The following is a 27,268-nucleotide window of genomic DNA, read 5'->3' on the forward strand; positions in this document are numbered from 1 at the left end:
TGACAGACTTACTTCCACTTTTATCTTTACCTAAGCCATTTTCCATTCCAAGCCCTTAGGTTGGTTGAAGTCTGATATTGTGTAACCACCAGATAACTGCATGAGTACCGAAATGTGGCACTCAACAACCCCTTTGGTCAAAGCAATTGTCTGTATCGCATGTCACATAAAAACTAAGTAAGCTAGAAACACACGCACATATACAATAGAGTGAGAGAACGTTTTAGTAATCGTTCAGTGGATGTGATTTGGTCGACGGACATCATGTGTTGATTGCAAATGAACAACACTCAGATGTGTGCCACATGAAGTTAAATCAAGCAGGAGAATGAAACATCAAGTTTTGTTGATCGGTATAGATATACTCCGTTGCTTTTTTTGCACTTTTTTTGTTTGGATCGGAATTGCTTTTATGAGTGACGTACGTGACAGACTGACTTCCACTTTTTTCTTTACCCAAGCCATTACAAAGCACGCAAGTTTTTTTTTTCATCAATCGTCGCTGGCATGTTGTTTAGGTTAGGTTTAAGTGGCAATCAGACTCATTTAGACGTTTTCGTCCATTGTGATACCAAAGGAACAGAAGATGGAAAATGACTTCTAGTTCCTACCGTTGAACTATCCAGCTCGCTTTAAAAACCCAATAACTGACAAATGTTCACGTCCGCTCAATCAGCTTGCTGCCTTGTTGGTTAGACCATAGACTTAATATAGCCCCACAGTACATAGTCTAACGGCGCCAAATTGCACGACCGAGGCGGCCTACCGACTGGGTCATTTCGTGAGATAACACGTTCCCCAAACATGGTTTCCAATAAATTGATTGTGACATGCACTCTTTGGCTTGTGTCGCCGTCATGTTGGAACAGCATGTCCTCCAAGTCCATATCATCCAATTTGGGCCAAAAGTATTCCGTTATCATTGAACTTTTGCGATTTCCATTTACAGTGACGTGCCTGTCTTGATCATCACGGTAGAAGTACGGCCCAATGACGCCGCCGGCCCATAAACCGCACCAAACCGTATTTTTTCGGGATTCAATGATGATTAATGGAGTACGTGTGGATTGGTATCTGGCTAATAACGCATATTTTGCCATGCGAAGCCATTTAAGCACTGGAGACTATTTTTTGATAAAAACGGTGAGGCCACTGACTCCAAATTTCGGTAGTAAATTTTAATAATTTCAACTCGTTTCGGCTCGTATATCTTTGCATCATTAAATGGCCAACCTTACTGAAGAGAAATGTCAAAAAAGCGGTAAAAATATGACGTCGTTGGCTGTCCCTATCGGTTTACTTTTGTGTATGTCCCGTTATGATGCTGAAACTTTTTTGATATCCTCATTACTGCCTTTCAGCAATAGCTTCGTCTTTTCACCTCTTACTTCGCTGTGACCCAGCATCCAAACGATGCGGATCGTTCCATCCTCAGAGAAAGCTTTAAACTCCTTCTTGCACTCCAAGACTCTTCGTGACCTTACCGTCATGGTTGTTATTGCCCTTATGCCCAGTTTACTATACGTAAACATGTTTACTCTCGCATTAGCATCTCACCACTTCACGCATTCCGCGATCGTCCGGATCTCCGTCTCCAGGACCGTATTATGGTCAGGCTGTCGAAAACAGAACTCAGTCCCTGGGTTCTTAATGTAGACCCCCCAGGCCCTCTCTATCCTCTAGCTTTGATCCATCGGTGTAGCATGATCTTTCTGTTGGCAATAGTAGAGTTCCGTCAATCCAATACTATACCTCAATACCTCATGCGTCGTCTAGGGTTTCCGATCGGAAACCTCCTCGGCGCCTCTATTATAACATGATGGTGTGACCTGTTGCTATCCTCTATCCACTCTTTTATCGCCTTTAGTCTTATAGCTGCAGTGGCTACCTCGCACTTACCTCTACCTCTAAATGTCCATGGGTCTGATATCCGGAATAGTCTCCAGTGCCCTAATGAGCGTGGTACTTATCGCTCCGCCTATGCCAAGAAAACATATTCTCTGAACCTGTTGTATGGTCCTTATGTTACACTTTTTCTCCATAGCAGTCCACCAAACTACTGAGGCGTAAGTAAGTATTAGTCTTATCACGCTCCTGTAGAGCCAGTAGACCATCTTCGAATTCAGGCCCAATTTCGAGCCACCGGCCCGTCTACATAGTGCCCAAAATCTGTTTGCCTTCTCGGTACGCTTCTGAATATGACACTTCCTATTACATTTCCTGTCCATGATTAGCATTTGACCATGTCAGATATCGAAATCTTTCTATTGAGAAAACGTTGTTTTTCAAATAAGCCCACCTTCGTCATCTTCGTGAACAGACAGATTTCAGTCTTGTCAGGGTTAATATTGAGACTTCTGTGTCTAATATAGTCGTATGCCACCTCCAAGACCCTTTCGGCCTTGCTTAATCGGATCCCTACCCATTAGAAGTATTTTGATATCGTTAGAGTAGCAGACGGATTAAAATACCTCTTCAGTTAGCTTCCCTAATAGGTTACTTGTGGTGGTAACACATGGAAGTAAGCCCACCTGCGATGTGGCCTGTGCCACTTCCTTTCGTATCCTCGTGTAATGGGACCCGCAATTTATCAGTCTGTTTCTTACACCACGCTTTATCTAGTCTCTAAGGAACCGGTCCATCCGCTACTAGTCTATGGATCGGATCAATGTATCGATACTCCCATTGTTAAAAGCCCCTTTTGATGTCTGTGCATAACTCCATCTTTGTGGTTTCTACAGATCTCCCCTTCACAGATCTGAGCTGTTCACTGAATGTCCCAATTTTTATCATTGTGTCAAGAATGAATAGAAAGGACGCAAAACTTATATGAAGAACGTAACGTCTCTATGACTTTGGACGCAAGGCTTATATGAAGAACGTAAGGCCTCTAAGTTTGGTGCGGCGTAGCTTGCCGTGCCGGACTTATGTATTGTATAAACAACACCCTTGCCACACCTTCGGAGTAGCTCAAAAAGTCAAGATCACAGAGAGGTTATATGGCAGCTATATCAGATTATGAACCGATTTGAACCTTATTTGGCACATTTATTGGATGTCATAGCGAAACACGTCGTGCAAAATTTCATTCCAATCGGGTAAGAATTGCGCCCTCTAGAGGCTCAAGAAGTCAAGATCCAAGATCGGTTTATATGGCAGCTATATCAGGTTATAAACTGATTTGAACCATCCTTAGTACAGCTGTTGGAAGTGATGCCAAAACACGACATGCAAAATTTCAGCCAAATCGGATAAGAATTACGTCCTCTATGGCAGCTATATCAGATTATCAACCGATTTGAACATTATTTGGCACAGTTATTGAATATCATAGCTAAACACGTCGTGCAAAATTTCATTCCAATCGGGTAAGAATTGCGCCCTCTAGAGGCTCAAGAAGTCAAGATCCAAGATCGGTTTTTATGGCAGCTATATCAGGTTACGAACCGATTTAAACCTTACTTGGCACAGTTGTTGAATATCATAAAAAAATACTTCGTGCAAAATTTCATTCCAATCGGGTAAGAATTGCGCCCTCTAGAGGCTCAAGAAATCAAGACCCAAGATCGGTTTATATGGCAGCTATATCAGGTTATGAACCGATTTGAATCATACTTGGCACAGCTGTTGGAAGTGATACCAAAACATCAAGTGCAAAATTTCAGTCAAATCGGATAGGAATTGCGCCCTCTAGAGGCTCAAGAAGTCAAGATCCCAGATCGGTTTATATGGCAGTTGTATCAGGTTATGTACCGATTTGCGCCATACTCAGCACAGTTATTGGAAGTAATAACATAACATCTCATGCAAAATTTCAGCCAAATCGGACGAGAATTGCCCCCTCTAGAGGCTCAAGAAGCTCAAGATCGGTTTATATGGCAGTTATAGCAAAACATGGACCGATTCGGCCCATTTACAATCCCAAGTGACCTACACTAAGAAAAAGTATTTGTGCAAAATTTCAAGCGGCTAACTTTCCTCCTTCGAAAGTAAGCATGCTTTCGACAGAAAGACGGACGGCGGACAGACGGACGGACAATCAAGAATATATGCACTTTATGGGTTCTCAGACGAATACTTCGAGTAGTTACTAACAGAATGACGACATTAGTATACCCCCATCTTATGGTGGAGGGTATAATAACCCCTTTATGATCTGAAGAATCTATTACGGAAAATGTCCCCATTGTGGCTATATTTAAAAGTAGACCTGTATGTTCCACAAAGGGCTGCTTTTTCGTAGAGCGATTTATAACTCCAGGCTCCAAATTTCTTTTTTACCTAAGAATGCATTTAGCTAATATTGTTTATCAAAAATTTATATCCTATTGCCCATATTATAAATAGTTTGGTTTCAGGCTAAAAGTTATAACTTAAATTTTCTAACTAAATTTGCAAACTAAAACGTCAGCTGAAAACCAAAAAAAAAAAGAAACTTTCAAACGCCATATCTTTCATTTGGCAATGTGACTATTTAGACCAAAAAAATACTCTTTAACACAATTTTGAGAAGACATTATTGTGTGCACACAAGTACACAAAGTCCATAGTTATAGCCAAAATAAACCAACAACGGCTCATACTGCCAACTTGTTACCACAGCACGTCAACCCCAGCCAGACCGGAGCGCAAATTCAATTCAATTGAAGCCAAGTGAGGCAAACATGTTATCACGTCGCGGCTTGTATGATGTGGAGCAATCATTTCGACGTTATGCAAAGGTAAATATATTTAGCCATAAATAAACAAAAATAAATAATTGTATGCCAAAAACACACACACATACACAACAGAAATATATTGTACATGTGGAACGGACCACTGCTAAAGTTTATATAAATTTGACTTTATTATAAAACAAAACTACAAATATTTGGACAAAATACCAAGGGAAGCCTAAATAAAGCAAACACTAGCAGCCAGACAGACACCCCTATGACAATATATTAAAAATATTGAATTGCAAAAAATAATAAAAAAAAACCATAACGACCACAGCGTCTATTTTTCCATTATATAATATTTGGTAACGTGCAATAAAATAGCTTGCATCAATATATTGGGTTGGTTTGAAGAGAAAGTGAAAACTGCAAAACTTACAAATTGGAATGTGGAAAAGTCTGCATATTCCTCTTGCCCGTTTGTGATTAAATGGGAACAATTGCGAAGTTGTTCCAAAATCGGATATAAAGTAAAACGGGTGAGAAAAATCTTCATCCGTCTGTCATCCTTTATGCCAAAGACTGTAGAGAGGTTGACAGAAACATATCTTAAGGCAAAGATTCCTTGAGATCTTCTTACTCACCAACAGCATGTATATGGTAAGGGCAAGTCCATTAAAATAGCCCTTTACGCCTACGTGGGTCACAAAGAGGGTTCTCTGGCTGACAAGGTTTACACAAAGGTGGCATATCTACGATTGCGATGGCTAAGTCGTGTTGTCAGAATGAATGAAAAAGCTCCAGTGAAAAAGGCTTTTGAAGACAATTACGGTGATACACGTAAACCGGGATTGCCAAAAGTCCAATGAAAATATTGAGTTGCCCAAAAAGTAATTGCGGATTTTTTAAAAGAAAGTAAATGCATTTTTAATAAAACTTAGAATGAACTTTAATCAAATATACTTTTTACACTTTTTTCTAAAGCAAGCTAAAAGTAACATCTGATAACTGACAGAAAGAAGAATGCAATCACAGAGTCACAAGCTGTGAAAAAATTTGTCAACGTCGACTATATGAAAAATCCGCAATTACTTTTTGGGCAACCCAATATTAAATGGTGAAAGGCATCCAGAAACTTGTTGTCAGAAATTTAAGAATGAGCGCAGAACATCGAGTCGCTTGAAACTCTATCTAAGTTGAAACAAATGTTCTGTTATAGTCAATTAAAGTAAAGTGAAGGCCTCCGTAGCGCAGAGGTTAGCATGTCCGCCTATGACGCTGAACGCCTGGTTTCGAATCCTGGCGAGACCATCAGAAAAAAATTTTCAGCGGAGGTTTTCCCCTCCTAATGCTGGCAAAATTTGTGAGGTACTATGCCATGTAAAACTTCTCTCCAAAAGAGGTGTCGCACTGCGGCACGCCGATCGGACTCGGCTATAAAAAGGAGGCCGCTTATCATTAAGCTTAAACTTGAATCGGACTGCACTCATTGATATGTGAGAAGTTTACCCTTGTTCCCTAGTGGAATGTTCATGGGCAAAATTTGCAATTGTCATTAGCGAAGAGGGCATCACTTCTCACTTCTACTATTAGCACTTATATAAGCCTTGTTGAAAGAGTGCATAAATAATGTCTTCTAAAACACCGCCGAAAACAGGCCTGTTTTTCTTCATTTTTAGAATGTGCTCGAGTCTTAGTCCTTCTAAAATCGCCCGATCGATTGAGGAGCAATCCAAGATCCTATCGGGGCATCAGTCTGCTCCCCGTGCTTGCAAAAGTATTGGAGAGGATAATGGTGACAAGATTTAGGGAGGGCTACAAGGAGGGTACTTCTCCGTACCAGTTCGGCTTTCGTAAGGAAAAGAGCACTGTGGATGCCTGGATCCACGTGCAGAACTTTGTGAGAGAATCGAGCGCCAAATATGTCCTTGGCATATTTGTCGATTTCAAAGGCGCGTTTGATAACCTTTCATGGCGTAGTGTACTCACGAGGTTAGGCGAAATAGGTTGTCGGGAACTTTCTCTCTGGCGTAGTTACTTCTGTGATAGAAGAGCTTGCATGGTTGGTGCTAGCGATACGGTTTGGAAAGATATCCAGCGTGGCTGCCCTCAGGGCTCCATCTGTGCTCCATATATATGGAACCTCATGATGCATCCCTTGTTGGGACGTCTCGCTGAGTTCTTCAAAATCAGCGCATATGCGGATGACCTGCTCATCCTGGTTGAAGGAGATTCCAGACTTGCTCTGGAAACTCGCGGTGAGCTTGCCATGGACATTGTGCGCGAATGGAGCGATCGTGTTGGTGTTGACGTCGCGGAGGACAAAACCGTGACAATGTGTTATTTCTTAGGAGGCGGACTGGACTTGGCTTGAATATACGCTAGTTATCCATAACGTGGTGTTGCTGTACTGGCGCGACTGTGTGATTTGGTGCTGCGCATGACATGGCCTGGCACCTGCCTTGCCCATGTTGATGCAGCGGTGTTTGCCCATTGTTGGTTCCCTTAGCTGTTGTGGTTGTGATCGGTCACCCGTGAGGGTGGACGCGTTGATTGTAAAGTCCCATGTTGATGCTGATTTATGTGGCGTAGCCCGTGGGCTGCCGTGTCCTGTTTGTGTTTTGTGTATATCGTCCGGTTGTATGTTTGTTGCATACTTTTGTATGCTGGCTTGAGGTCGGCTTAGGGCGATTTTTCCCATTCAGGTGACCAGTCCGGAACTGTTTGGGGTTCAACTGGTAGTAGTCTTTTAAGGCTACGAAGTCTGACCGGAGACTTTAATCTGGTACCACGGGTGTCAGGAGCCCCTGGAACTTTGGTTCCAGTCTGACAATGGTGAGGCCCCATTGGGGAGCAACGCGTTTGTACCCAAATCGCGAGCATAAGCTCGGCGTGGAGTTGCGTTTTCAACCGGGTGCCGTGACCCATAGATCGGAAGGCGTTTTTGGTAGTGCTCTGCTCCTAACCAAGGAGGTGAACACGTCCAAATACGTGGAATCAAATTGGTACTCATGTGTGGGTTACCACATGTGGGGGCGTTTGTAAACGCATTGTATTCACCCTTGGCCCTTGGGCCTCGCAGGTTTGGGCCGTGATGGCAGGTATCTGCGTAAAACTCGACATATGTGGGCAAAAATTTAAAATTTTATTTGAAAGTGATATTTCTTGACATTGATAGTCCTTTCAATAATATAGGGTTTTTGAACAGGGACGCTACAAGAGTAGACCGATAGGGACAGCAAATGACGGCATATTTGTGCCTCCCTTTTGATATTTCTCTTCAGTAAGTTTTGCCATTTAATAATGGAAAGATATACGAGCCAACAACGGTTCGAAGTTATTTAAATTTACTACCGAAATTCGAAGTCACTGGCGTCAACGTTTTCATCGAAATATCATCTTCAGCTACGAGGCTAATTTTTGGCCGAATGGCTTCGTCAATAAGCAAAATATGCGTTATTGGTCAGACAGCAATCCACACGTACTCCATGAGCCATCATTGAATAAATTACGTTTTGGTGGGGTTTATGGACCGGTGGCTTCATTGGGCCGTACTTCTTCCGTGATGATTAAGTCACGCACTTTACTGTGAATGCGAATTGCTAACGTTATGAAGATATGAACTTGGAGGACATGTGGTTTCAAAAGGACTGCTCTACAAGTCACACCACCAATTTCACAATAAAAATAAAACAAGTTTGAAGAACGTGTTATCTTATGAAAAGGTTCTGTCGATTGGCCGTCTCGGTCGTGCGATTTGACGTTGTTAGATAATTATCATTTTCAGCGATGAGGCTCATTTCTGGCTGAATGACTTCGTCAATTAGCAAACTAAGCGTTATTGGTCAGACATCAATCCACACGTACTCCATGAGTCATCATTGCATTCCGAAACCATTACGGTTTGGTGCGGCTTATGGGCCAGCGGCGTCATTGGACCGTACTTCTTAAGTGATTATCAAGACCGGCATGTAATTGTGAATAGGAATCGCTACCGTTCAATGATAACAGAATATTTTTGGCCCCAATTGGAAGATATGGACTTGGAGGACATGTGGTTTCAACAGAACGGTTCCACAAGCTATACAGCGAATGTCACAATCAATTAATTTGAAAACAAGTTTGAAGAACGTGTTATCTTATAAAATGGTTCAGTCAATTGGCCGCCTTGGTCGTGCGATTTGACGCCGTTAGATTATTTGCTGTGGGTCGATATCAAGTCTATAGCCAGCGACGATTGATGAACTTCTTACGAATATCGAAAGCGAAATTACAGCAGTATTGGCCGATTTATGTTTAAACCGACAAAAATTAACCTCAGGGTCTGGACTTCAGCCAGGTTGCCCATGGTGGCCATGCAAAAAAAAATCGAGTTTCATACATAATGGCATCGAAACTACTTTCACAGAAATGAAGAATTTTATTGATATCAACAACCGGTTCGGTTTTATTTAAAAAAAAAATGGTCGCGCACCTATTAAAAAACCCAATGGAAAATCTGGTTTTGCCCTGTCCCACACTTCGTCCAGCTCTATAGGTGAACAAGCTCATTACGGTCCACGAACCGATCACCGCGGAAGCATTATGTATATTGGTTACTTAAAGGCGCCAATAAACCGTATTGTCATATCGAGTATCACAGGCACATAGTATTTAAGCAAAAAGCGGTGCCATCATTCGGGGGTAGGTATAACAAGTAAAAGTGTACCAAGTTCGGGCGGGCCGAATCTTGGGAACCCACCACAATGGATTCTGCTAAAAATTTATACAAAATAAATTTAGTTGAAGGGCATAATTTTATTGTACATACCAAACTTCTGTCAAACCAGCAAAATTAAAAGCTTCTAGGAACCGAACAACGACGACCGGTTTATATGGGAGCTATATCAGGTTATAGAACTATTTAGACCATACCTGGCGCAGTTGTTGAAAGTCATAGCATAGCAATATGTGTAAATTTTTAGCCAAATCGGACAAAAATTGCGGCTTCCTGAGCCACTGGAAGTCCAATCGCAATCCCCGATGACCTACATTAATATTAATTAGCTGTGCAAAATTTCAACCGGTTGGCTATACGCGTTCGACCGCTATCGTGATTTTTTTATCTTCTACGCCCAAGCAAAACAGCTGAAGGAATCATGGCTATGTCCGTCTTTCTTTTTTATACACACCACCGTAGGATAGGTGGTATATTCATTTAGTCATTCCGTGTGCATCACATCGAAATATCAATTTCGAATCCTACAAAGTATATATATTTCGGATCGTCATAAAATTTTGAGACGATTTAACGATGTCAATGTGTCTGTCCGTCCGTCTGTTGTAATCACTCTACAGCCTTCAAAAATTGAGATATTGAGCTGAAATTTGGCACAAATACGTCTTTTTGATGCACTCGGGTTAAGTTTTTGAATGGTCCCAATCGGACCATATTTGGATATAGCTGCTATATAGACCGATTTACCGATAAAGGGCCTAATACCCATAAATGCTTTATTTTTCATCCGATTTCGCTGAAATTTGAAACAGTGAGTAGTTTTAGGCCACCCGCCATCCGACCCAAATACGGAAAAAATAGGACTGTATTGAGATATAGCTGTCATATAGACCGATGTGCCAATTAAGGGTCTTAAGCTCATGAAAGCTTTATTTATTACCTGATTTTTTTGAAATTCGAAATACAAAATTCAACAGTGACTTATATTAATTAGACCACTCAATGTCCGTGCCGAATTTGGGTGAATAGGTTATCTAATTTTCACCGATTTGTGACGAAAGGGGGTTTACCTATATACCCGAGGTGGTGGGTACCCAAAGTTCGGCCCGACCGAACTTAATTTCTTTTCACTTGTTTCCGCATCGTTTGTCCGTCTGTCCTTTGTTTTGCAATCATGGTGGAGGTCGCATTTCTTATCCAATTATCATCAAATTTTCCACCTATTATTTTTTTAGCTTAAGAGAATGTTTGGTAAAGACCGGTTCAGATTTAAATATAGCTCCCATATATACATACATCCTGATTTACAAATATAAGGATGTAGTGACCACAATTTTCAACCGATGTGCACGAAATTTGATGTGGAATGTAATACGACCCATCTGAAAGTCTTCATCAGAATCTCAGATGACACTGAGAATACTTAGTAAAAGTTTATGAGTAGTGCTAAACAATTTTTTTTTTCTACATATTTTAAAAGAAGGAACAGGAAAGCGTTTTTTTATCTGGAATTAATGTTGACAAAGAAATGCTTTGATAGAAAAGTTTAAGATGTCTAATGTCAATTCATTATAAATCTGTTTGTAAGCTATTTCTTGGCAAACTGCACATGCAAAATAGGTACTTTAAGTATATTTCGTACTATAAAAACTTTTTGCTAACATTTTATGTTAACTTTTTTCAATGGATTTCTTAACCCCAAAGAAAAACTCGTTGAAAATCTTTATAAAATGTAATGCCAGACCAATTCATTGGCGTTCATTGAACTGTTAAATGATTTAAACTTTTAAAATTGACAGAGGGGGGAACAGCTAATCTCCATTGTTTTCAAACAATATAAATATTTTACTTCTTTAACAACACTAAGATAGACGTTTTTTGTTGGCAAGCTGGTTAACACACAATGTCTCTGTCAGTTCTTTCATTTAGCCAACAACTCAAGTAAACTCAAACTGTTGACCTAATTCTGTTCCACAACGGCGATGTAAATAAATCATAGCACTTCATGTGCTCAAGGAAATGTTGGTCGTACTAACTGTGGGATAGGTAAACCGGGAGAGTGAGAGACGGTCCTCCATCCAACAGAGCTAATGCGTAAATTGTTTTAATTTAATTCAATTTAATTTAATTTTATGTTTGCTTACTTTTTTCCCTGTAAATGCCAACGACGATAAGATATCAGATTCAACGCTTGTTAACGATCATAACGTAAGACCACAAGTCTCGGTGGTCAACAATTCCCAAGACCTCAAGAAATCATTTCAGTTTTTTTTCTTTCTTTGGTGTGTTGATGTATTTGTCTTTGTTTTTATGGCACAATTACACGCTAAACAATCTGATGGTCAATTCGCATTGTAGACTTCACTACAAATCATTAAATTCGGGTATTTGGCGGCATCTTTGTTTGTCGGAGGGCTTTGGTTAAATCTATTAACTGGAAAATATAACCCACTTAAATGCCAAAGCTCATAAAATTTTAACAAATTTCAATGTAATGATAAAATTACAAAAAGAAAGCAATGGCAGCACTAAGGCTGAAATCGGTCTAGACGAGACTTTTGTACTCTACTGTGGTAAAAGTAGATGGCAAATAAACCATTAATCTCCTTACTTTTGATACAAAGTGTTAGTTAAGGATATACATTATTAATAAGGGATTGAGAATAATATAATATTCTTATATATAACCAGTAAGGAAGGGCAAAAGTCGGGCGGTACCGACTGTATAATACCCTACACCTTCCCTATAAATACAATGTGGGACCTATATCCAATTCTGAACCAATTTTGATGGACCTCGGCGAGCAAATATGTTCAAACTGTAAAAACTGCGGTTGACATATGACTACATTATGGCAAATTACCCAAAATCTGGCGAACATATAAATGAGAGCTACATCTACTTCTGAATCGATTTCGAGAAAAACTTCTCTGATAATGTAGTAGTCGTCCAGGAAGGCGTTATGCAAAATGTTGGCATGATGGTCACTAAAAGCGCTTTCTGTGACTCTAGAAGTTAAAATCAGGCGATATATTATATATATATCGAGCTATATCTTAATCGGATCCGATTTCCAAGAAATTCACCAGTAATATTGGGAGTCAAGAGAAAATCCCTATTGCCAAGTTTCGAGAAAATCGGTTAAAAAATTACCATTTTATTGCATTATTACTGAAAATCGTACGAAGCTATGGGAGCTATATTTAAATATGGCAAGATTGTTGATTAAATGTGCTTGCAGTGGCTCTAGGAGTGAAAATCGGGCGATATATACTTATGAGAGCTATATTTAAATCTGAACCGATTTCCATGAAATTCACCAGTAATGTCGAAAAAATCCTTCCTGCCAAATTTGGAGAGAATCGGTTAACAAATGACCATTTTATTGCATTATTACTGCAAATCGGACCAACATATATATGCGAGCTATATCCTGATAGGCTTCGTCTCTAGGCCGAAAAACATGCCTGTAGCAAATTTGAAGGCGATCGGATGAAAACTGCTATCTGTACTTTGTACAAATTAACATGGCCAGACAGACGGACGGACAGACAGACAGGCAGACAGACAGACAGACAAACAGACAGACATAGCTATATCGAATCAGAAAGTGATTCTGAGTTGATCGGTATACTTATCAATGGGTCTATCTCTCTTCCTTTTGGGTGTTACAAACTAATTCACTAAATTATAATATCCTTTACCACAGTAGTGGTGTATGGTATAAAAATCATTTTGTGTTTGTTTGTCGCTTTGTTTGTGTTTTCCTAGTAGACTCAAAAATGGCTGATGGGGGGGGGGGCGGACCCTCCCCCTTGCCCATATTTTCAAAAACGCCAGATCCCGGTGATGGGTTGGACGATTTAAGCGAACCCAACCAAATACATATTTACACCAATCACGACAATATCGGACTCAAATGAAAGGTATTTAGGATAAGAAAACGTATCTGATATCCAATTGTCGGACCAAGTGTTAGGGGGACCACCCCGAAACACCCTTAAATCGGACATAATTACCCACCATGGCAATATGGGACTCAAATGAAAGGTATTTGCGAGTAGAAAACGAATCTGATATTCAAATGTGGGACCAAGTTTCTGGCCCTCCCAAGAACTCCCCCAAAAGGGGACAAATTTACGACCATAGCAATGTCTATGGGGCCACCCCACCTCCTTTACACCACACATAGGACGTATTTACTGACCATTCCAATATGGAGCTGTAATAAGAGGTATTTTAGAGTAGAACACGAATCTGATATATATTTTCAGGGCCAAATCAGTGAAAATGGGGCGGCCCATACCCCAAAACACTTCCCAAACCGGTCATGTTTGCGACTATGGAAATATGGGGCTCTAATTGAAAGGTATTTGGGAGTAGACCACGAATCTGATATCAAAATTCGGGACTGACTGCATATGGGACGTCCCATAACCCCCAAATGGGATGTATTTTCTCACCATGACAAACTGGGTCTTAAAGGGAGCGAATTTCGATACCGGACATATTTGCTGACTTTTGCAATAAGGGATTAAACGAATGGTATTTGAGATTAGAAAACCAACTTAATATCCAATTTTGAGGCCAATGTCAATATGGTCTCAAATAAATGATATTTGAGAGTATAGAACGATGCTGATATATTTTCAGGGTTTGGGGGAACACCCACTCCCCAAAACACCCATGAAGAGGTGTTTTGTTAACCAAACTTCAAAAGGATTTTTGGTGAGATTTACATATACCTCCCATATGTATGTATCGCCAAATTTTAATTTCTAAGGCCTTTGCAAGCGTAGTTATAGACATATATTCTAAAAATTTTATACAATGTCTATGTTCTATAGGGTAGCCCAAAAAGTAATTGCGAATTTTTTAAAAGAAAGTTAATGCATTTTTAATAAAACTTAAAATGAACTTTAATCAAATATATAATGTCCATTTTGTTCGATAACCTTTTGCCATCTTCCTGGCAAATTTAGTATTCCACGCTCATAGAACTTCTGGCCTTTATCTGCAAAAAACTGAACCAAGTGCGATTTTATAGCCTCATCATTGCCGAAAGTTTTACCATTTAAGGAGTTCTGCAAAGATCGAAATAAATGGTAGTCTGATGGTGCAAGGTCAGGGCTATATGGTGGATGCATCAAAATTTCCCTGCCAAGCTCACTCAGTTTTTGGCGAGTGACCAAAGATGTGTGCGGTCTAGCGTTGTCCTGGTGGAATATGACACCTTTACGATTGAACAATTCTGGTCGCTTCTCCTTGATGGCTGTATTCAATTTGTCCAATTGTTGACAGTAAACATCCGAATTAATCGTTTGGTTCCTTGGAAGCACCTCAAAATATACCACACCCTTCCAATCCCACCAAACAGACAGCATAACCTTCTTTTGGTGGATAACAGCCTTTGAAGTGGTTTGAGCTGGTTCACCATGCTTGGATCATGATCGTTTTCGACTAGCGTTGTTGTAAACAATCCAATTTTCTTCTCCAGTTATGATTCGTTTTAAAAGCGGATCGAATTCATTGCATTTAAGGTGCATATCACAAGCGTTGATTCGGTTTGTTAAATATATTTCTTTCAATACATGTGGTACTCATATTAAAATTGACGCCAAACAAACAAATTTAAACAAAACTTCGCGCACTTTTTTTCTAAAGCAAGCTAAAAGTAACAGCTGATAACTGACAGAAGAAAGAATGGAATTACAGAGTCACAAGCCGTTGAAAAAGTTTGTCAACGCCGACTATATGAAAAATACGCAATTACTTTTTGGGCAACCTAGTTTAGCTCCTATTATATCTTATTTGAACGTTGGTCGAAATCGGTTCACATTTAAATACAACGCACATATATACGTTCTCCTGATTTTGAATAAGGCCTCAATAAAGTGTCCAATTTTTAACCGATCCTCACGAAAATCGGCACATACCATATTTTATACCCAACACCATAGGAAAGGGCATGTATTTATTTAGTCATTCCGTTTACAACACGATAAGTATCCATTTCCGACCCTACAAAGCATATATATTTCGGATTATCCTGAAATTCTAAGACGATTAAACGATGTACGTGTGCATGTCCGTCAGTTGTAATCACTCTACAATCTTTAAAAATTGAGTTAAATTTTTGCATATTTATTTTCGACTAATTAAAGAGCTTTTAGTGAAATACCATGCTACGAAAATATTAAATGTATATCGCAAAAGCATAACAATATAAATGCCTTTATCTGAATCCCATATGATCTTTACTGGTCTATGAATTCGCTCGGAGGGTTTAGGGTCATTACCGTTTGGGTGTAAGCTTTACTCCATTATTAAATGTCTTTATTTCAGCTCGATATTGTTATGATGTTCGATTCAGGGGTGCTTTCGGGCCTGAGGTGGTCCCTTAGACTTTTGGCCCTGAAAAAATATCAACATCTCTTTTCTCAAATTCCAATTATTTAAATCCCATATTGCCATATTGGTTTAAGGGGACCATATGGGATGAGGCGTCCTCAACCATTTGGTCCCAAAATGTGTACTCTTTGGCGGGTGTTTTGGGAAAGGGATTAATTTTTTCCTCCCAAATACCTTTATTTGAGCCTCATATTGCGATGGTCAGTAAATAATTGTTGTTTGTGCGGTGTTTTAGGGAAGGGGTAGAACCTCAATACCTTTCATTTAAGCCCCACATTGACGTGGTTGGTAAATATGCCCGGTTTAGGGGTGTTTTGGGGAGTGGGGTGGTCCCCCAAACACTTAGCACTGAAAATATATCAGCATCGTGCTTTACTCACAAGTATCATTTATTTGAACCACATATTGGCCATTGGCCTCAAAATTGGATATAAAATTCGTTTTCTAATCATAAGAGAGAGAGATATTGAGTTAAAATTTTGCACAGACTCGTACTCTATACGCAGGTTAAGTTTTTGAATGGGCCAAATCGAACCATAATTAGGTTTGAACGCATTATTGTAAAAGTCTGCAAATATATCCGGTTTAGGGTATGGGCCCAAAAAATAATCAATGTCGAGATCCACTACCTTTAAGACCCAAAATTGTCATGGTAAGCTAATACGTCCTATTTGAGCATTGTTATCGGGATGGGACATCCCCTAGGCAGTTGGTCCCGAATGTTGATATCAGATTCGTGGTCTACTCCCAAATACCTTTCATTTGAGCCCCATATTTCCGTAGTCAGCAAACATGATCGGTTTCGGGGATGTTTTGAGGGATGGGGCGGCCGTTCAGTGACTTGGCCTTGAAAATATATATCAGATTCGTGTTCTACTCTAAAATACTTCTTATTACAGCCCCATATTGGAGTGGTCAGCGAATACGTCCTATATGGGTATAGTTATGGGGGTGGGGTGGCCCCATACACACTTTTTCCATAATATTGATATCAGATTCTTCCTTTACTCTTAAAGACCTTTCATTTGAGCCCCATTTTGCTATGGTCGCAAATTTGTCCACTTTGGGGGTTGTTTTTGGAAAGGCTCCCACATTTGAATATCAAATTCGTATTCTACACTTAAATAACTTTTATTTGAGTCCCATATTGCCGTGATCAGTAAAAAAGTCCTGTTTGGGGAGTGTTTTGCGGAGGAAACTTGGACCCACGTTTGGATCCCAAATTCGTATTCTACTCGCAAATACCTCTCATTTGAGTCCCATATTGTCATGGTCGGTAAATATGTCCGATTTAGGGGTGTTTCGGGGGTTGGGGTGGTCCCCCAAACACTTAGTCTGACAATTGGAAATCAGATACGTTTTCTACTCTTAAACACCTTTTATTTGAGTCCCACATTGTCATGATTGTCTATATATATATTTGATAGGTTTTGGGGTGGGGCTGCCCCCCTAGGTACCCCATCAGAAATTTGGATACCAAATTTTTATTTTAAGGTTACTATAAGAGAGCAAACAAAATTTCCCTTAAATGGCACCACCTATCACAGAGATCTGGGGTTTCTGAAAATTAGGGAGGGGGGAGGGTCCGCCCTCCTTCAGATATCACCACGGGATCATTATGCTCCATCTGTGAAAATTTCAAGAAACTCGTTTTAGCCGTTTTTGAGTCTATAAGGAACACACAAACAAACCGACAAACAAACACAAATTCATTTTTTATATATAAGGGGAAGATTGCTGTCATATAGGCCGATCTTCCAATATAGAGTCTTAATCCCATAAAAAGCGGATTTTTTGTCCGACTTTGCTGAAACTTTGACTTGTATAGGAGTTCTCAGGACCTGAATAAAATATGATCCATCCCAGCCCTCATTTGCATATTAATGTGGATATGGTAGCGGAGTTGCTATAAAAGAGAATGATTCATTTATACAAGGTGGTGGGTATCCAAACTTGGGCAAGACCAAACTTAACACGTTTTTTTTTTCTTTTTTTACTAACCTAGTCATTCCGTTTGTAACACCTGGAAAAAATGATCTTCGACCCCTAAATTATGTATATTCTGGATCGTCTCAACATTTTGAATCGATCTAGCTATGTCCGTCCGTCCGCCCGCCTGTCGAAATCGCGATAGGGGTCGAACGCGTAAAGCTAGCCGCTTGAAATTTTGCACAGATACTTTATATTGATGTAGGTCGTTGGGGATTGCAAATGGACACATCGGTTCACATTTTAGATGTAGCTCCCATATAAACCGAACTCCCGATTGGATCTTGGGCCCCTGGAAGCCACAAAATTTCAACAAATGTGCCAAGTACGGTCCAAATCGGTATATAATCTGATATAACTCCCATATGAACCGGTCTCTCGATTATCCTTATTTGGTTCCTCGAAGCTTTAGTTTTGCTGGTTTTTTGCCTTTCATTCAAATTTAGTTTGTATACGAACTTTTCACGCTTTTAATTGTTTTTGATTGGTTTTGACATTTCTAGTGAATTTGATCAAAATCGGTTCAGAAAGAGATGTAGCTTCTTAATATACATATGCGGACCGATTTACTCGTTTCAAGCCGCAGTAATTACAAATTTGCACGCGTTCGGCAGAAATTTAGTACGGACAGGTAAGTTTTATCATCTGTTCACCAATGCCGTAGTTCATCAGATAGATATAGCGCCCATATAGTAATAACGCTTAATTTACTTTTATAAGGTAGGAGTAGGGTATTATACTGACCGTATCGACTTTCCTATGCCTTACCTTAATTGTTTTAGGTTAACTAACTCATGCTCGAACTAATAAGCTCACCTTTATTTCTATAGCGTACTCCAAGTGCTGGCATTAAAACATTTCAAATGCCCGTGAGAAGTGTTTCCTTGCTTACCTGTACATTGTACATAAAAAATGCATTGCCATTCCCAAATATATTTACTGGGGTTTTAAAATGAAATTAAAATTTCAGTTTTAATAGCCAACAAGAGTACGGGATGGAAGAGACAGAGTTGGCACAACAGCGCGAGCATATGCTTTCTGTAACAATTGAGTTGAGGCTCCTATTCCCTAAAGACAAATAAATGGCAAAAATATTGTTTACAACCGTGAAAGAAATGGTCGAAATTAGTCATGTTATTTTTACAACCGATAGGCACAAAAAATTGGCGTAGCCACAAACATGGGATGTTGTAATACACTTGAAAAAATATAATTGTCGAATTAACAAGTTATTGTTCAATTGTGTATAACAAAATATTGGTTTTTTATTAGCTATATCTAAAAGTAAACCGATCTGAACCATATATAACCTGAATGTCGAAAAGCCTAACATAAGTGACTGTGTCAAATTTCAGCAAAATCGGGAAATAAGTGTGGCATTTATGGGCCTAAGACCCTAAATCGGCCGATCGGTCTATATGGGAGCTATATCAAGACATAGTCCGATATAGGCCATCTTCGAACTTAATCTGTTTATGGACAAAAAATGAATCTGTGCAATGTTTCAGCTTAATATCTCTATTTTTTAAGACTGCAGCGTGATTTCAACAGATAGACGGCCGGACATGTTTAGATCGTCTTCGATTTTTACTCTGATCAAGAATATATATACTTTATAGGTCGGAAATGGATATTTCGATGTGTTGCAAACGGAATGACAAAATGAATATACCCCCTCGGTGGTGGGTATAAAAATGTTGGTTGGGCCCCCCGTCCCTGAGCTTTCATATACATCCAATCTCTCGATTTAGAGTCTTGGGTCCATCAAAGGCGTATTCATTAACCTTTTATAGTAGCAGTGAGTTCTATTTGTCACTTCGACATACAGCCGAATAAAAGGAGATTTCACGAAATTTTGAAGGCGAATTGTTCTAGGTTCTTTGATATCGTCAACGTATATGATCCAGATCGTTTGATATTTAAATATAGCTGCCATGTTCACCGATCGTACCAATAGGTGCCTTGGGCCTATAATTATTATCCAATTTCGTTGAATTTTGAAACACTGATTTGTATTGGAACGGGGCCACAATATCATGAAGATTGGCATGTTTTCCTATGACGCTGAACGCCGGTGTTCGAATCCTGGCTATAAAAACGAACTCCCTTATCATAGAGCTTAAACTTAAATCGGACAATGCTTATGGACAAGTGAGAAGTTTGCCATGTTCCTCAATGGAAAGTTCAACAGGTGAAGATAACCACCGCTGATGTTCTCACCAGAATTCGAACCCAGGCCTTCAGCGTCATAGGCGGACATTCTAACCTCTGCGCTACTGTGGCCTCCAATGTGCTTTCCAAACACATTTATTCAATACCCTTGTAGCTGAATATTTAATAGCTTCTGTAAGGACAACTTGGACAAATGACCAAGAATTTGCTGCCATTAATCTACATTTATGCATAAATAATGGCCGAGCAAATGAAGGTTTTTTTATGCTATTCTTTGAATTTATTGCAGAATAAATGATACGACAGAGTTCTATTGATTGTAATATCGAAGAAAACTAAATCAATATGTTCATATGACTGCAGGCGAAGCAATACATTCAACGAAATATACATGGATTTGTATTGTCCTTGTGCAATAACAAGGTGTTATTAGAACGTTTTAAGGCTACAACAGTACTCATGATGAAATTTATATTTGTATCCTACATCACTTCTATGGTTCAAGGTATTAAAACTTTGTAAATTTGTTTGTAACACCCAGAAGGTATAGAGATGTATCCATTGATAAGTATAGGGAACGACTCAGTATATCTTTCTGATTCCATTTAATTCGGTGTTGCAGTACTCGTTGTGAAAGTGAAAAGTGTTCAATATACTCTGCCGTTTCATCGTGGAGAAACTCACAAACTAGCAATTCAAATTGTGAAAATTTGTTATCAAAATTGGTACTCTGTGACAATAGGTAAATGGAAATCCTTTGTTTAATCGAAAAACAAGTAAGGACAGGCTATATCAGGACGAAGGCGATCTTTCGATACCACACACCACATTGGGTAGGCAGGCTAAGTTATCGAAACTAAAATTTGTTTAAATTTCAAATGAAGAATTTTTGAACAAAATCCCTACACATTGTAGGAATCATGAGGAAATTGTTGGGTTAAAATTTGAGAAGATCTGATGATTAACGCGTTAGCAAAGATCTTAAAAGTAAGAGTGTGCTAAGTTCGGCCGGGCTGAATCTTATATACCCATGGATAGCATTTGTTCTTTGCGTTTTAGAGTTCTTTGTGCGGTATCTCTTTTTAAGCAACGAAAACGTAATGAATAAAAACTGTTTGCTATTGAAGCTATATCAATTTATAGTCCGATCTGATTTAGACCATGAATAAATTGAATGTTGAAGACCATAAAAGAAGTCATTGTGTAATATTTATGTCCATTCCGATAAGGATTGCACCATGTAGGGGCTCAAGATGCAAAATCGGGAGATCGGTTTATATGGGAGCTGTATCAAGCTAAAGATCGATTCAAACCATATTAAACACGCATGCTCAAGATCATGGAAGAAGCAGTTGAACAAAATTATGCTAAATCGGATGAGAATTGCTCCCTCTAGCGGCTCAAGAAGTTAAGATCCAAAATTGGTTTATATGGCAACTATATCAGCTTATTTACCGATTTGGGCCATACTTCGCACAGTTGTTAGAAGTCATAACAATACACCTCATGCAAAATTTCAGCCAAATCGGATAAGAATTGCTTTCTCAAAAATTCAAGATCCCAGGTCGGTTTATATGGCAGCTTGACCAGGTTATGTACCGATTTGAACCATACTTAGCACAGTTGTTGGAAGTGACACCGAAAATACCACGTGCAAAATTTCAGTCATATCGGACGAGAATTGCGCCCTCTGGAGGCTCAAGAAATCAAGACCCAAAATCGGTTTATATGGCAGCTATATCAAAACATGGACCGATTTGGCCCATTTACAATCCCAACCGACCTAACTAATAAAAAGTATTTGTGCAATATTTCAAGCGCCTAGCTTTACTCTTTCGATTGTTTGCGTGCTTTCGACAGGCAGACGGACACAAAGTGATGGCCGTTGGGCTAAACATGTATTTGAAATGTCGAAAGAAGCATTCAAGTGTTTGGGCTTCCTTTAACGGTATAAGAATTACTTCACTCCGTCTGATCTTCTTAACATCTACACCACTTTCATAAGGCTGAAAATGGAGTAGAACTCACATGTATGGGCAGGAGCTTCAAATCATCCCTGAAGCTACTGGACCGTGTACAGAGGAGAGTGATGGCGTTGATTGGGGACAGTGGGGTATCCAACTCTATTGCCTCCCTTCATCATCGTCGCAATGTGGGTTGTTTGACGCTGTTCTATCGGTACTTTTATGGTGTGTGTTCGTCTGATATTAGTCTTCTTATTTCTGATGTAAGGATGTATGTCAGGGATACTAGACATTCCAAGAACTCATACCCGTTTGTAATTGATTGGCCAGCGGACCGCACAATGCATTATAGAGAGAATTCTTATTTCGCCCGAACCGTTCGTATGAGGAATCGACTTCCTTCTAATGTTTTTCTCACTCGCTTTGACAGTCAAGGATTTAAGACAACTGTTATTAAGCACTACATCCTACGGCAGTTATATCAAAACATGGACCGATAGGCCCATTTACAATACCAACCGACCAACACTAATAAGAAGTATCTGTGCAAAATGTCAAGCGGCTAGCTTTACTCCTTCGGAGGTTAGCGTGCTTTCGACAGACACACGGACGGACGGACAGACGATCTGACGACGATCAAGAATATGTATACTTTATGGGGTCTCAGGCGAATATTTCGAGTAGTTACAAACAGAATGACGAAATTAGTATACCCCCATCCGATGGTGGAGGGTATAAAAATGTTCTTCTTTTATTTTGAAGTTTCTTATTCAAGGAAGTTATGAGTTGTAGTTGTTGCATAAGTAGAAGTTGTTGCATAACATTGATAAGTTTGTTATCCAACGAAACGTTGCTAAGAAAAATAACTCTCTTGTATACAATCAATATCACATTCAAATACGAAGCATCCTTTCGATATGTTACCGCATATAAAAATCCCCCGGAACTTATTTTTATTGATAAAAAATAATCATAAGGATTTTATGATGCCCATATTGCATTCAATGCCAGTGAAGACTTCAGCCACAGAGAAAAGCAAGAATAATAAAAAAAAATTAAACTTCCTGGAGCTAAGAACATAATAGAGCTACAGAAATTGATCCAATAAAAATAAAAATCATCAGCAATGAACACTGGCGATAAGAACGATGATAAATATCTTTAAAATGTTCTTAACGTTCAGACTTAAATGAAAAACCCATACTCGAAATGAAGGATGAGGATATTTCCAATTTACCAGAATTTAAATTCTCTAAGGGTACAGCTGTGAGTTTGTGTATATATTTTTTTAGCTTTTTCACTTACCTACATTAAAGTACTTGACGTTGTTGTTGTTGTGTATCCTTGGAAAACGAATAAATACTCGTAGTTGAATTCTACCTGGGTGTATACAAAAAAAAGGAGTTTCTATGTTTGTGTTGTTGCAATATTTCTACAATGTTTGCCTTATGTTCTGATTGCTTTTTCACCTTTTTCCTCTCTCTCTATCTTGCAGTCGCCAGTGACATTGTGCAATTTGGGCGTTGGAGCTACATTTGGAGAATCCATCCTGCACGATTTGCCACGTGACAGTACTGTGGTAACTAAAACTACCTGCGAGCTACTACGAGTTGAACAACAGGATTTTCGTTTGATTTGGGAGGTAAGTAAGACGGAGAAGTTGAACCATAGTTGTGGTCCAATGTAATTGTATTCCCTGACCTTTGCATTTTCAATGGTGTAAATTCTAATAAAAATACATTGTGCCTGGCCACACTTTGACTTTATTTGTTTCTGTATTACTCCCAAAAAAATTGTACACCATTTTTGCACATGACAATGCTTAGGATAATGAAAAGTGCTTGAGGGAATATACTACCATTGTCAGAGTTGACATTTGTAGAAAGCACAGACAGAGTTTGTATACATTAGGTGATGTTTGGTTGGTTTAATTTCGTTGTTGAAAAAAGCGGTAAGGAGAGACAAAAGTCGTGTGGCACTGACCATATGATACCCAACAACTACCTTCTAAGTAGAATTCAGGTAATATCATTTAATGGACGCTTTATCTCGATATGAAGTGGTTTCGTCAGAGATTTAAGATGGGTGAAGGAACAATTTGTAGTAGCACCAGATTTCAACATAAAAATAGTTACAAAGCCACATGGCTGTCACCCGATCAAAACCAAAGGAAACAAATTGATCACGTTGTGATAGGTGGAAGGCATTCATCCAGCGTGTTAGATGTACAATCGATCCGTGGAGCGAATATAAATTTGGATCACTACCTTGCTGCAACAAAGGTTCGTGCCCGTGTGAATATGGCGAGGAAAGTGCGATCTGACACTGCACGGAAGCTGGACATTGAAAAGCTGCAAAGACAACAGATGGCAACGGTATACTCCACTTGACTGACCCAACCGCTTGATGAATGCATTCCTTCTTCCCGATGATATAATGGTGCAGTGACAAACTATTGTCCACCCTATGGAAAATGCCGCGAAATCCGTACTTGGGTACCGGGTAGCCTCCTCCAAGAAACCCATGGTACGACCAAGAGAGTCGAGATTCTACTGAAGCCAAGAATTCGGCATATAGAGCAACCCTGAAATCAGTAACAATGCTCCAGATGAAATCAGTAACAACGCTCCTTCATCTGAAGGAGAGAGGAGAACGTCTATTTCGCAGAAAGAACATGTAAAAAGGCGTTAAGTTCGGCCGGGCCGAACTTTGGATACCCTCCACCTCGGGTATATATGTAAACCACCTTTCATCAAAATCCAGTTAATAAATACTGGAGCTACATCTTAAAATAAACCGATCTAAACCATGTACGACACGGATGTCGAAAAGCCTAACATAAATCACTGTGTCAAATTTCAATGAAATCGGATTATAAATGCGCATTTTATGGGGCCCAGATATTGAATCAAGATATCGGTCCACATGGCAGCTATATTCAAATCTGGACCGATTTGGGCCAAGTTGCAGAAAAATGTCGAGGAGCCTAACACAACTCACTGTCCCAAATTGCAGCAATATCGGATAATAAATGTGGCTTTTATGGACCTAAGACCATAAATCGGAGGATCGGTCTATATAGCAGCTATATCCAAATCTGGACCGATCTGGGCCAAATTGACGAAGGATGTCGAAGGGCCTAACACAACTCACTGTCCCAAATTTCAGCAAAATCGGATAATAAATGTGGATTTAATGGGCCTAAGACCGAAAATCGGAGGATCGGTCTATATGGCAGCTATATCCAAATCTGGACCGATCTAAGCCAAATTGACGAAGGATGTCGAAGGGCCTAACACAACTCACTGTCCCAAATTTCAGCAACATCGGATAATAAATGTCGCTTTTGTGGGCCTAAAATCCTAAATCGGAGGATCGGTCTATAGGGGAGCTATATCAAGATATAGTCCGATATAGCCCATCTTCGAACTTAACCTGCTTATGGACAAAAAAAGGGAATCTGTGCAAAATTTCAACAGACAGACGGACAGACATGTCTAGATCGTCTTAGATTTTTACGCTGATCAAGAATATATATACTTTCTAGGGTCGGAAATGGATATTTCGGTGGTGGGTATAAAAGGGAATTGGAAAAACGTGAGTGTAAGCGAATTGAGATAAACTGGATTCAGAATTAAGTACGGAAATTTTACCAAAGAATTAAACACCAAACCGATGACTTTGGTGCAGGCACATCCTCCTGCAGAGGCAAAGATGGAAATCTGATAACTGACACAGATAGCATGCTGAGGATATGGAAAGAACATTTTACCCAACTGCCAGTGTCCGACGTTGGCAGCAAAGAGGATACCGCAGAACCAATCCCTGATAATGGTATAGAATGTTTACCTCCTAGTCAGAATGAGGTCCAAGTAGCAGTGACCCAACTGAAGAACAACAAGGCAGCAGGAGCCGACGGGTTACCCGCTGAACTATTTAAGACCGGATGCGACACTCTGATAAGGCGTATGCATCAGCTTATCTGCGCAATCTGGCTAGAAGAATGCATAACCGAGGATTGGAACCTCAGCATACTATGTCGTATTCGTCGCGATCGTATTTTTCAACATTTCGTCGTACTAATCGTCACGAGCCTGTTTTTGAGCGATTGCCCACTTGTGCGGAATCCAATGCTCGGCATTAATGTTCTCTAATACAACGCCTGTTTTTGGGCAATCTTCCCGGAATTCGACTTTGAGCGAGCTCCAGCCATTGAGTGTGAGCGAATTGAGATGTATAGGAGTCAGAATGAAGTCCGGAAATTTTACCAAAGAATTCAACAACAAACCGATGGCTTTGGGGTAGGCACATCCTTCTGCAGAGACAAAGAAGGAAATCTGATAACTGACACAGATAGCATGCTGAGGATATGGAAAGAAAATTTTACCCGACGTTGGCAACGAAGAGGATACCGCAGAACCAATCAATGATGATGGTGTAGAATGTTTACCTGTTTGCATTTATTGACGTTAGACCTATTATCGGTCTACATAGCATCATTATACAAATATGGTCCGATTTGGCCCGTTCAAGAACATAATCAGCGTGCATCTAAAAGACGTATCTGTGCCAAATTTCAGCCCAATATCTTAATTTTTGAAGCCTGTAGGGTGATTACAACAGACGGACGGACAGACACTCGGACATCGTTAAATCGTCGTAGAATTTAACGACAATCCGAAATATATATTCTTTGTAGGGTCGGAAATTGATATTTCGATGTGTTGCAAACGGAATGACTGAATGAATATACCCTCTATCCTACGGTGGTGGGTATAAAAACCACATTGATAATATTGAACCTATTGAGCTAAAAGGCATCTTCCTTCTCATATTTCCGTAGTGTCATAATGGACGAAAACGTCTGAACGAGTCTGATGGCGGACTGCCACTTAAATCTAACCTAACCATAGTTGGTGAACTCAAACACCTCAAAGGGAACAAATGTTTGCGTATCGGTATATGTAATTATATTGGTACTCGTAGCGTTGCCAAATGTCGTGGTGGTAGTCCAAAACCAATTGCAACAACACCAGAAATAGTTCGGAGAGTGAAGGGATGAATTCGACGAAATCCTCAACATAGTGGCAAACGATTGGCTAAAGATCTGAATAACGCGTTTGGTAGGGTCGAACCTTAGAAACCACCACCACAGATTCTGTTAAAAATGTCCACAAAATTGACTTGGTTGAAAGCACTTTACGTACCAACTTTCTAACAAATAAGGCTTGAAGTTTCCTGAGGCCGTAGAATGCTGTTCAGGAGCTATATCAGGTTGACGAACGATTTGGCAGACATTGACCATGTTTATAAAAACACTAAGTGAAAAATTTCAAACCGAAGTTTAGCCAAA

The 27,268-nt window shown here is 39.7% G+C and overlaps 1 protein-coding gene across 2 annotated transcripts in view; it reads left to right on the plus strand.

Moving 5' to 3' along the window:
* The window catches only part of LOC106087471 (rap guanine nucleotide exchange factor 4), a 528,050-nt gene that overhangs the window by 342,052 nt on the left and 158,730 nt on the right, over positions 1–27,268 (plus strand). For both annotated transcript variants that reach the window (XM_059370594.1, XM_059370595.1), the window contains one exon: positions 23,411–23,557. In XM_059370594.1, the coding sequence (XP_059226577.1) occupies positions 23,411–23,557 (147 nt within the window). The remainder of the gene's footprint in view (positions 1–23,410; positions 23,558–27,268) is intronic.

Source organism: Stomoxys calcitrans, chromosome 5 (genome assembly GCF_963082655.1).
Source record: "Stomoxys calcitrans chromosome 5, idStoCalc2.1, whole genome shotgun sequence".
Taxonomy (NCBI): Eukaryota; Metazoa; Arthropoda; class Insecta; order Diptera; family Muscidae; genus Stomoxys; species Stomoxys calcitrans.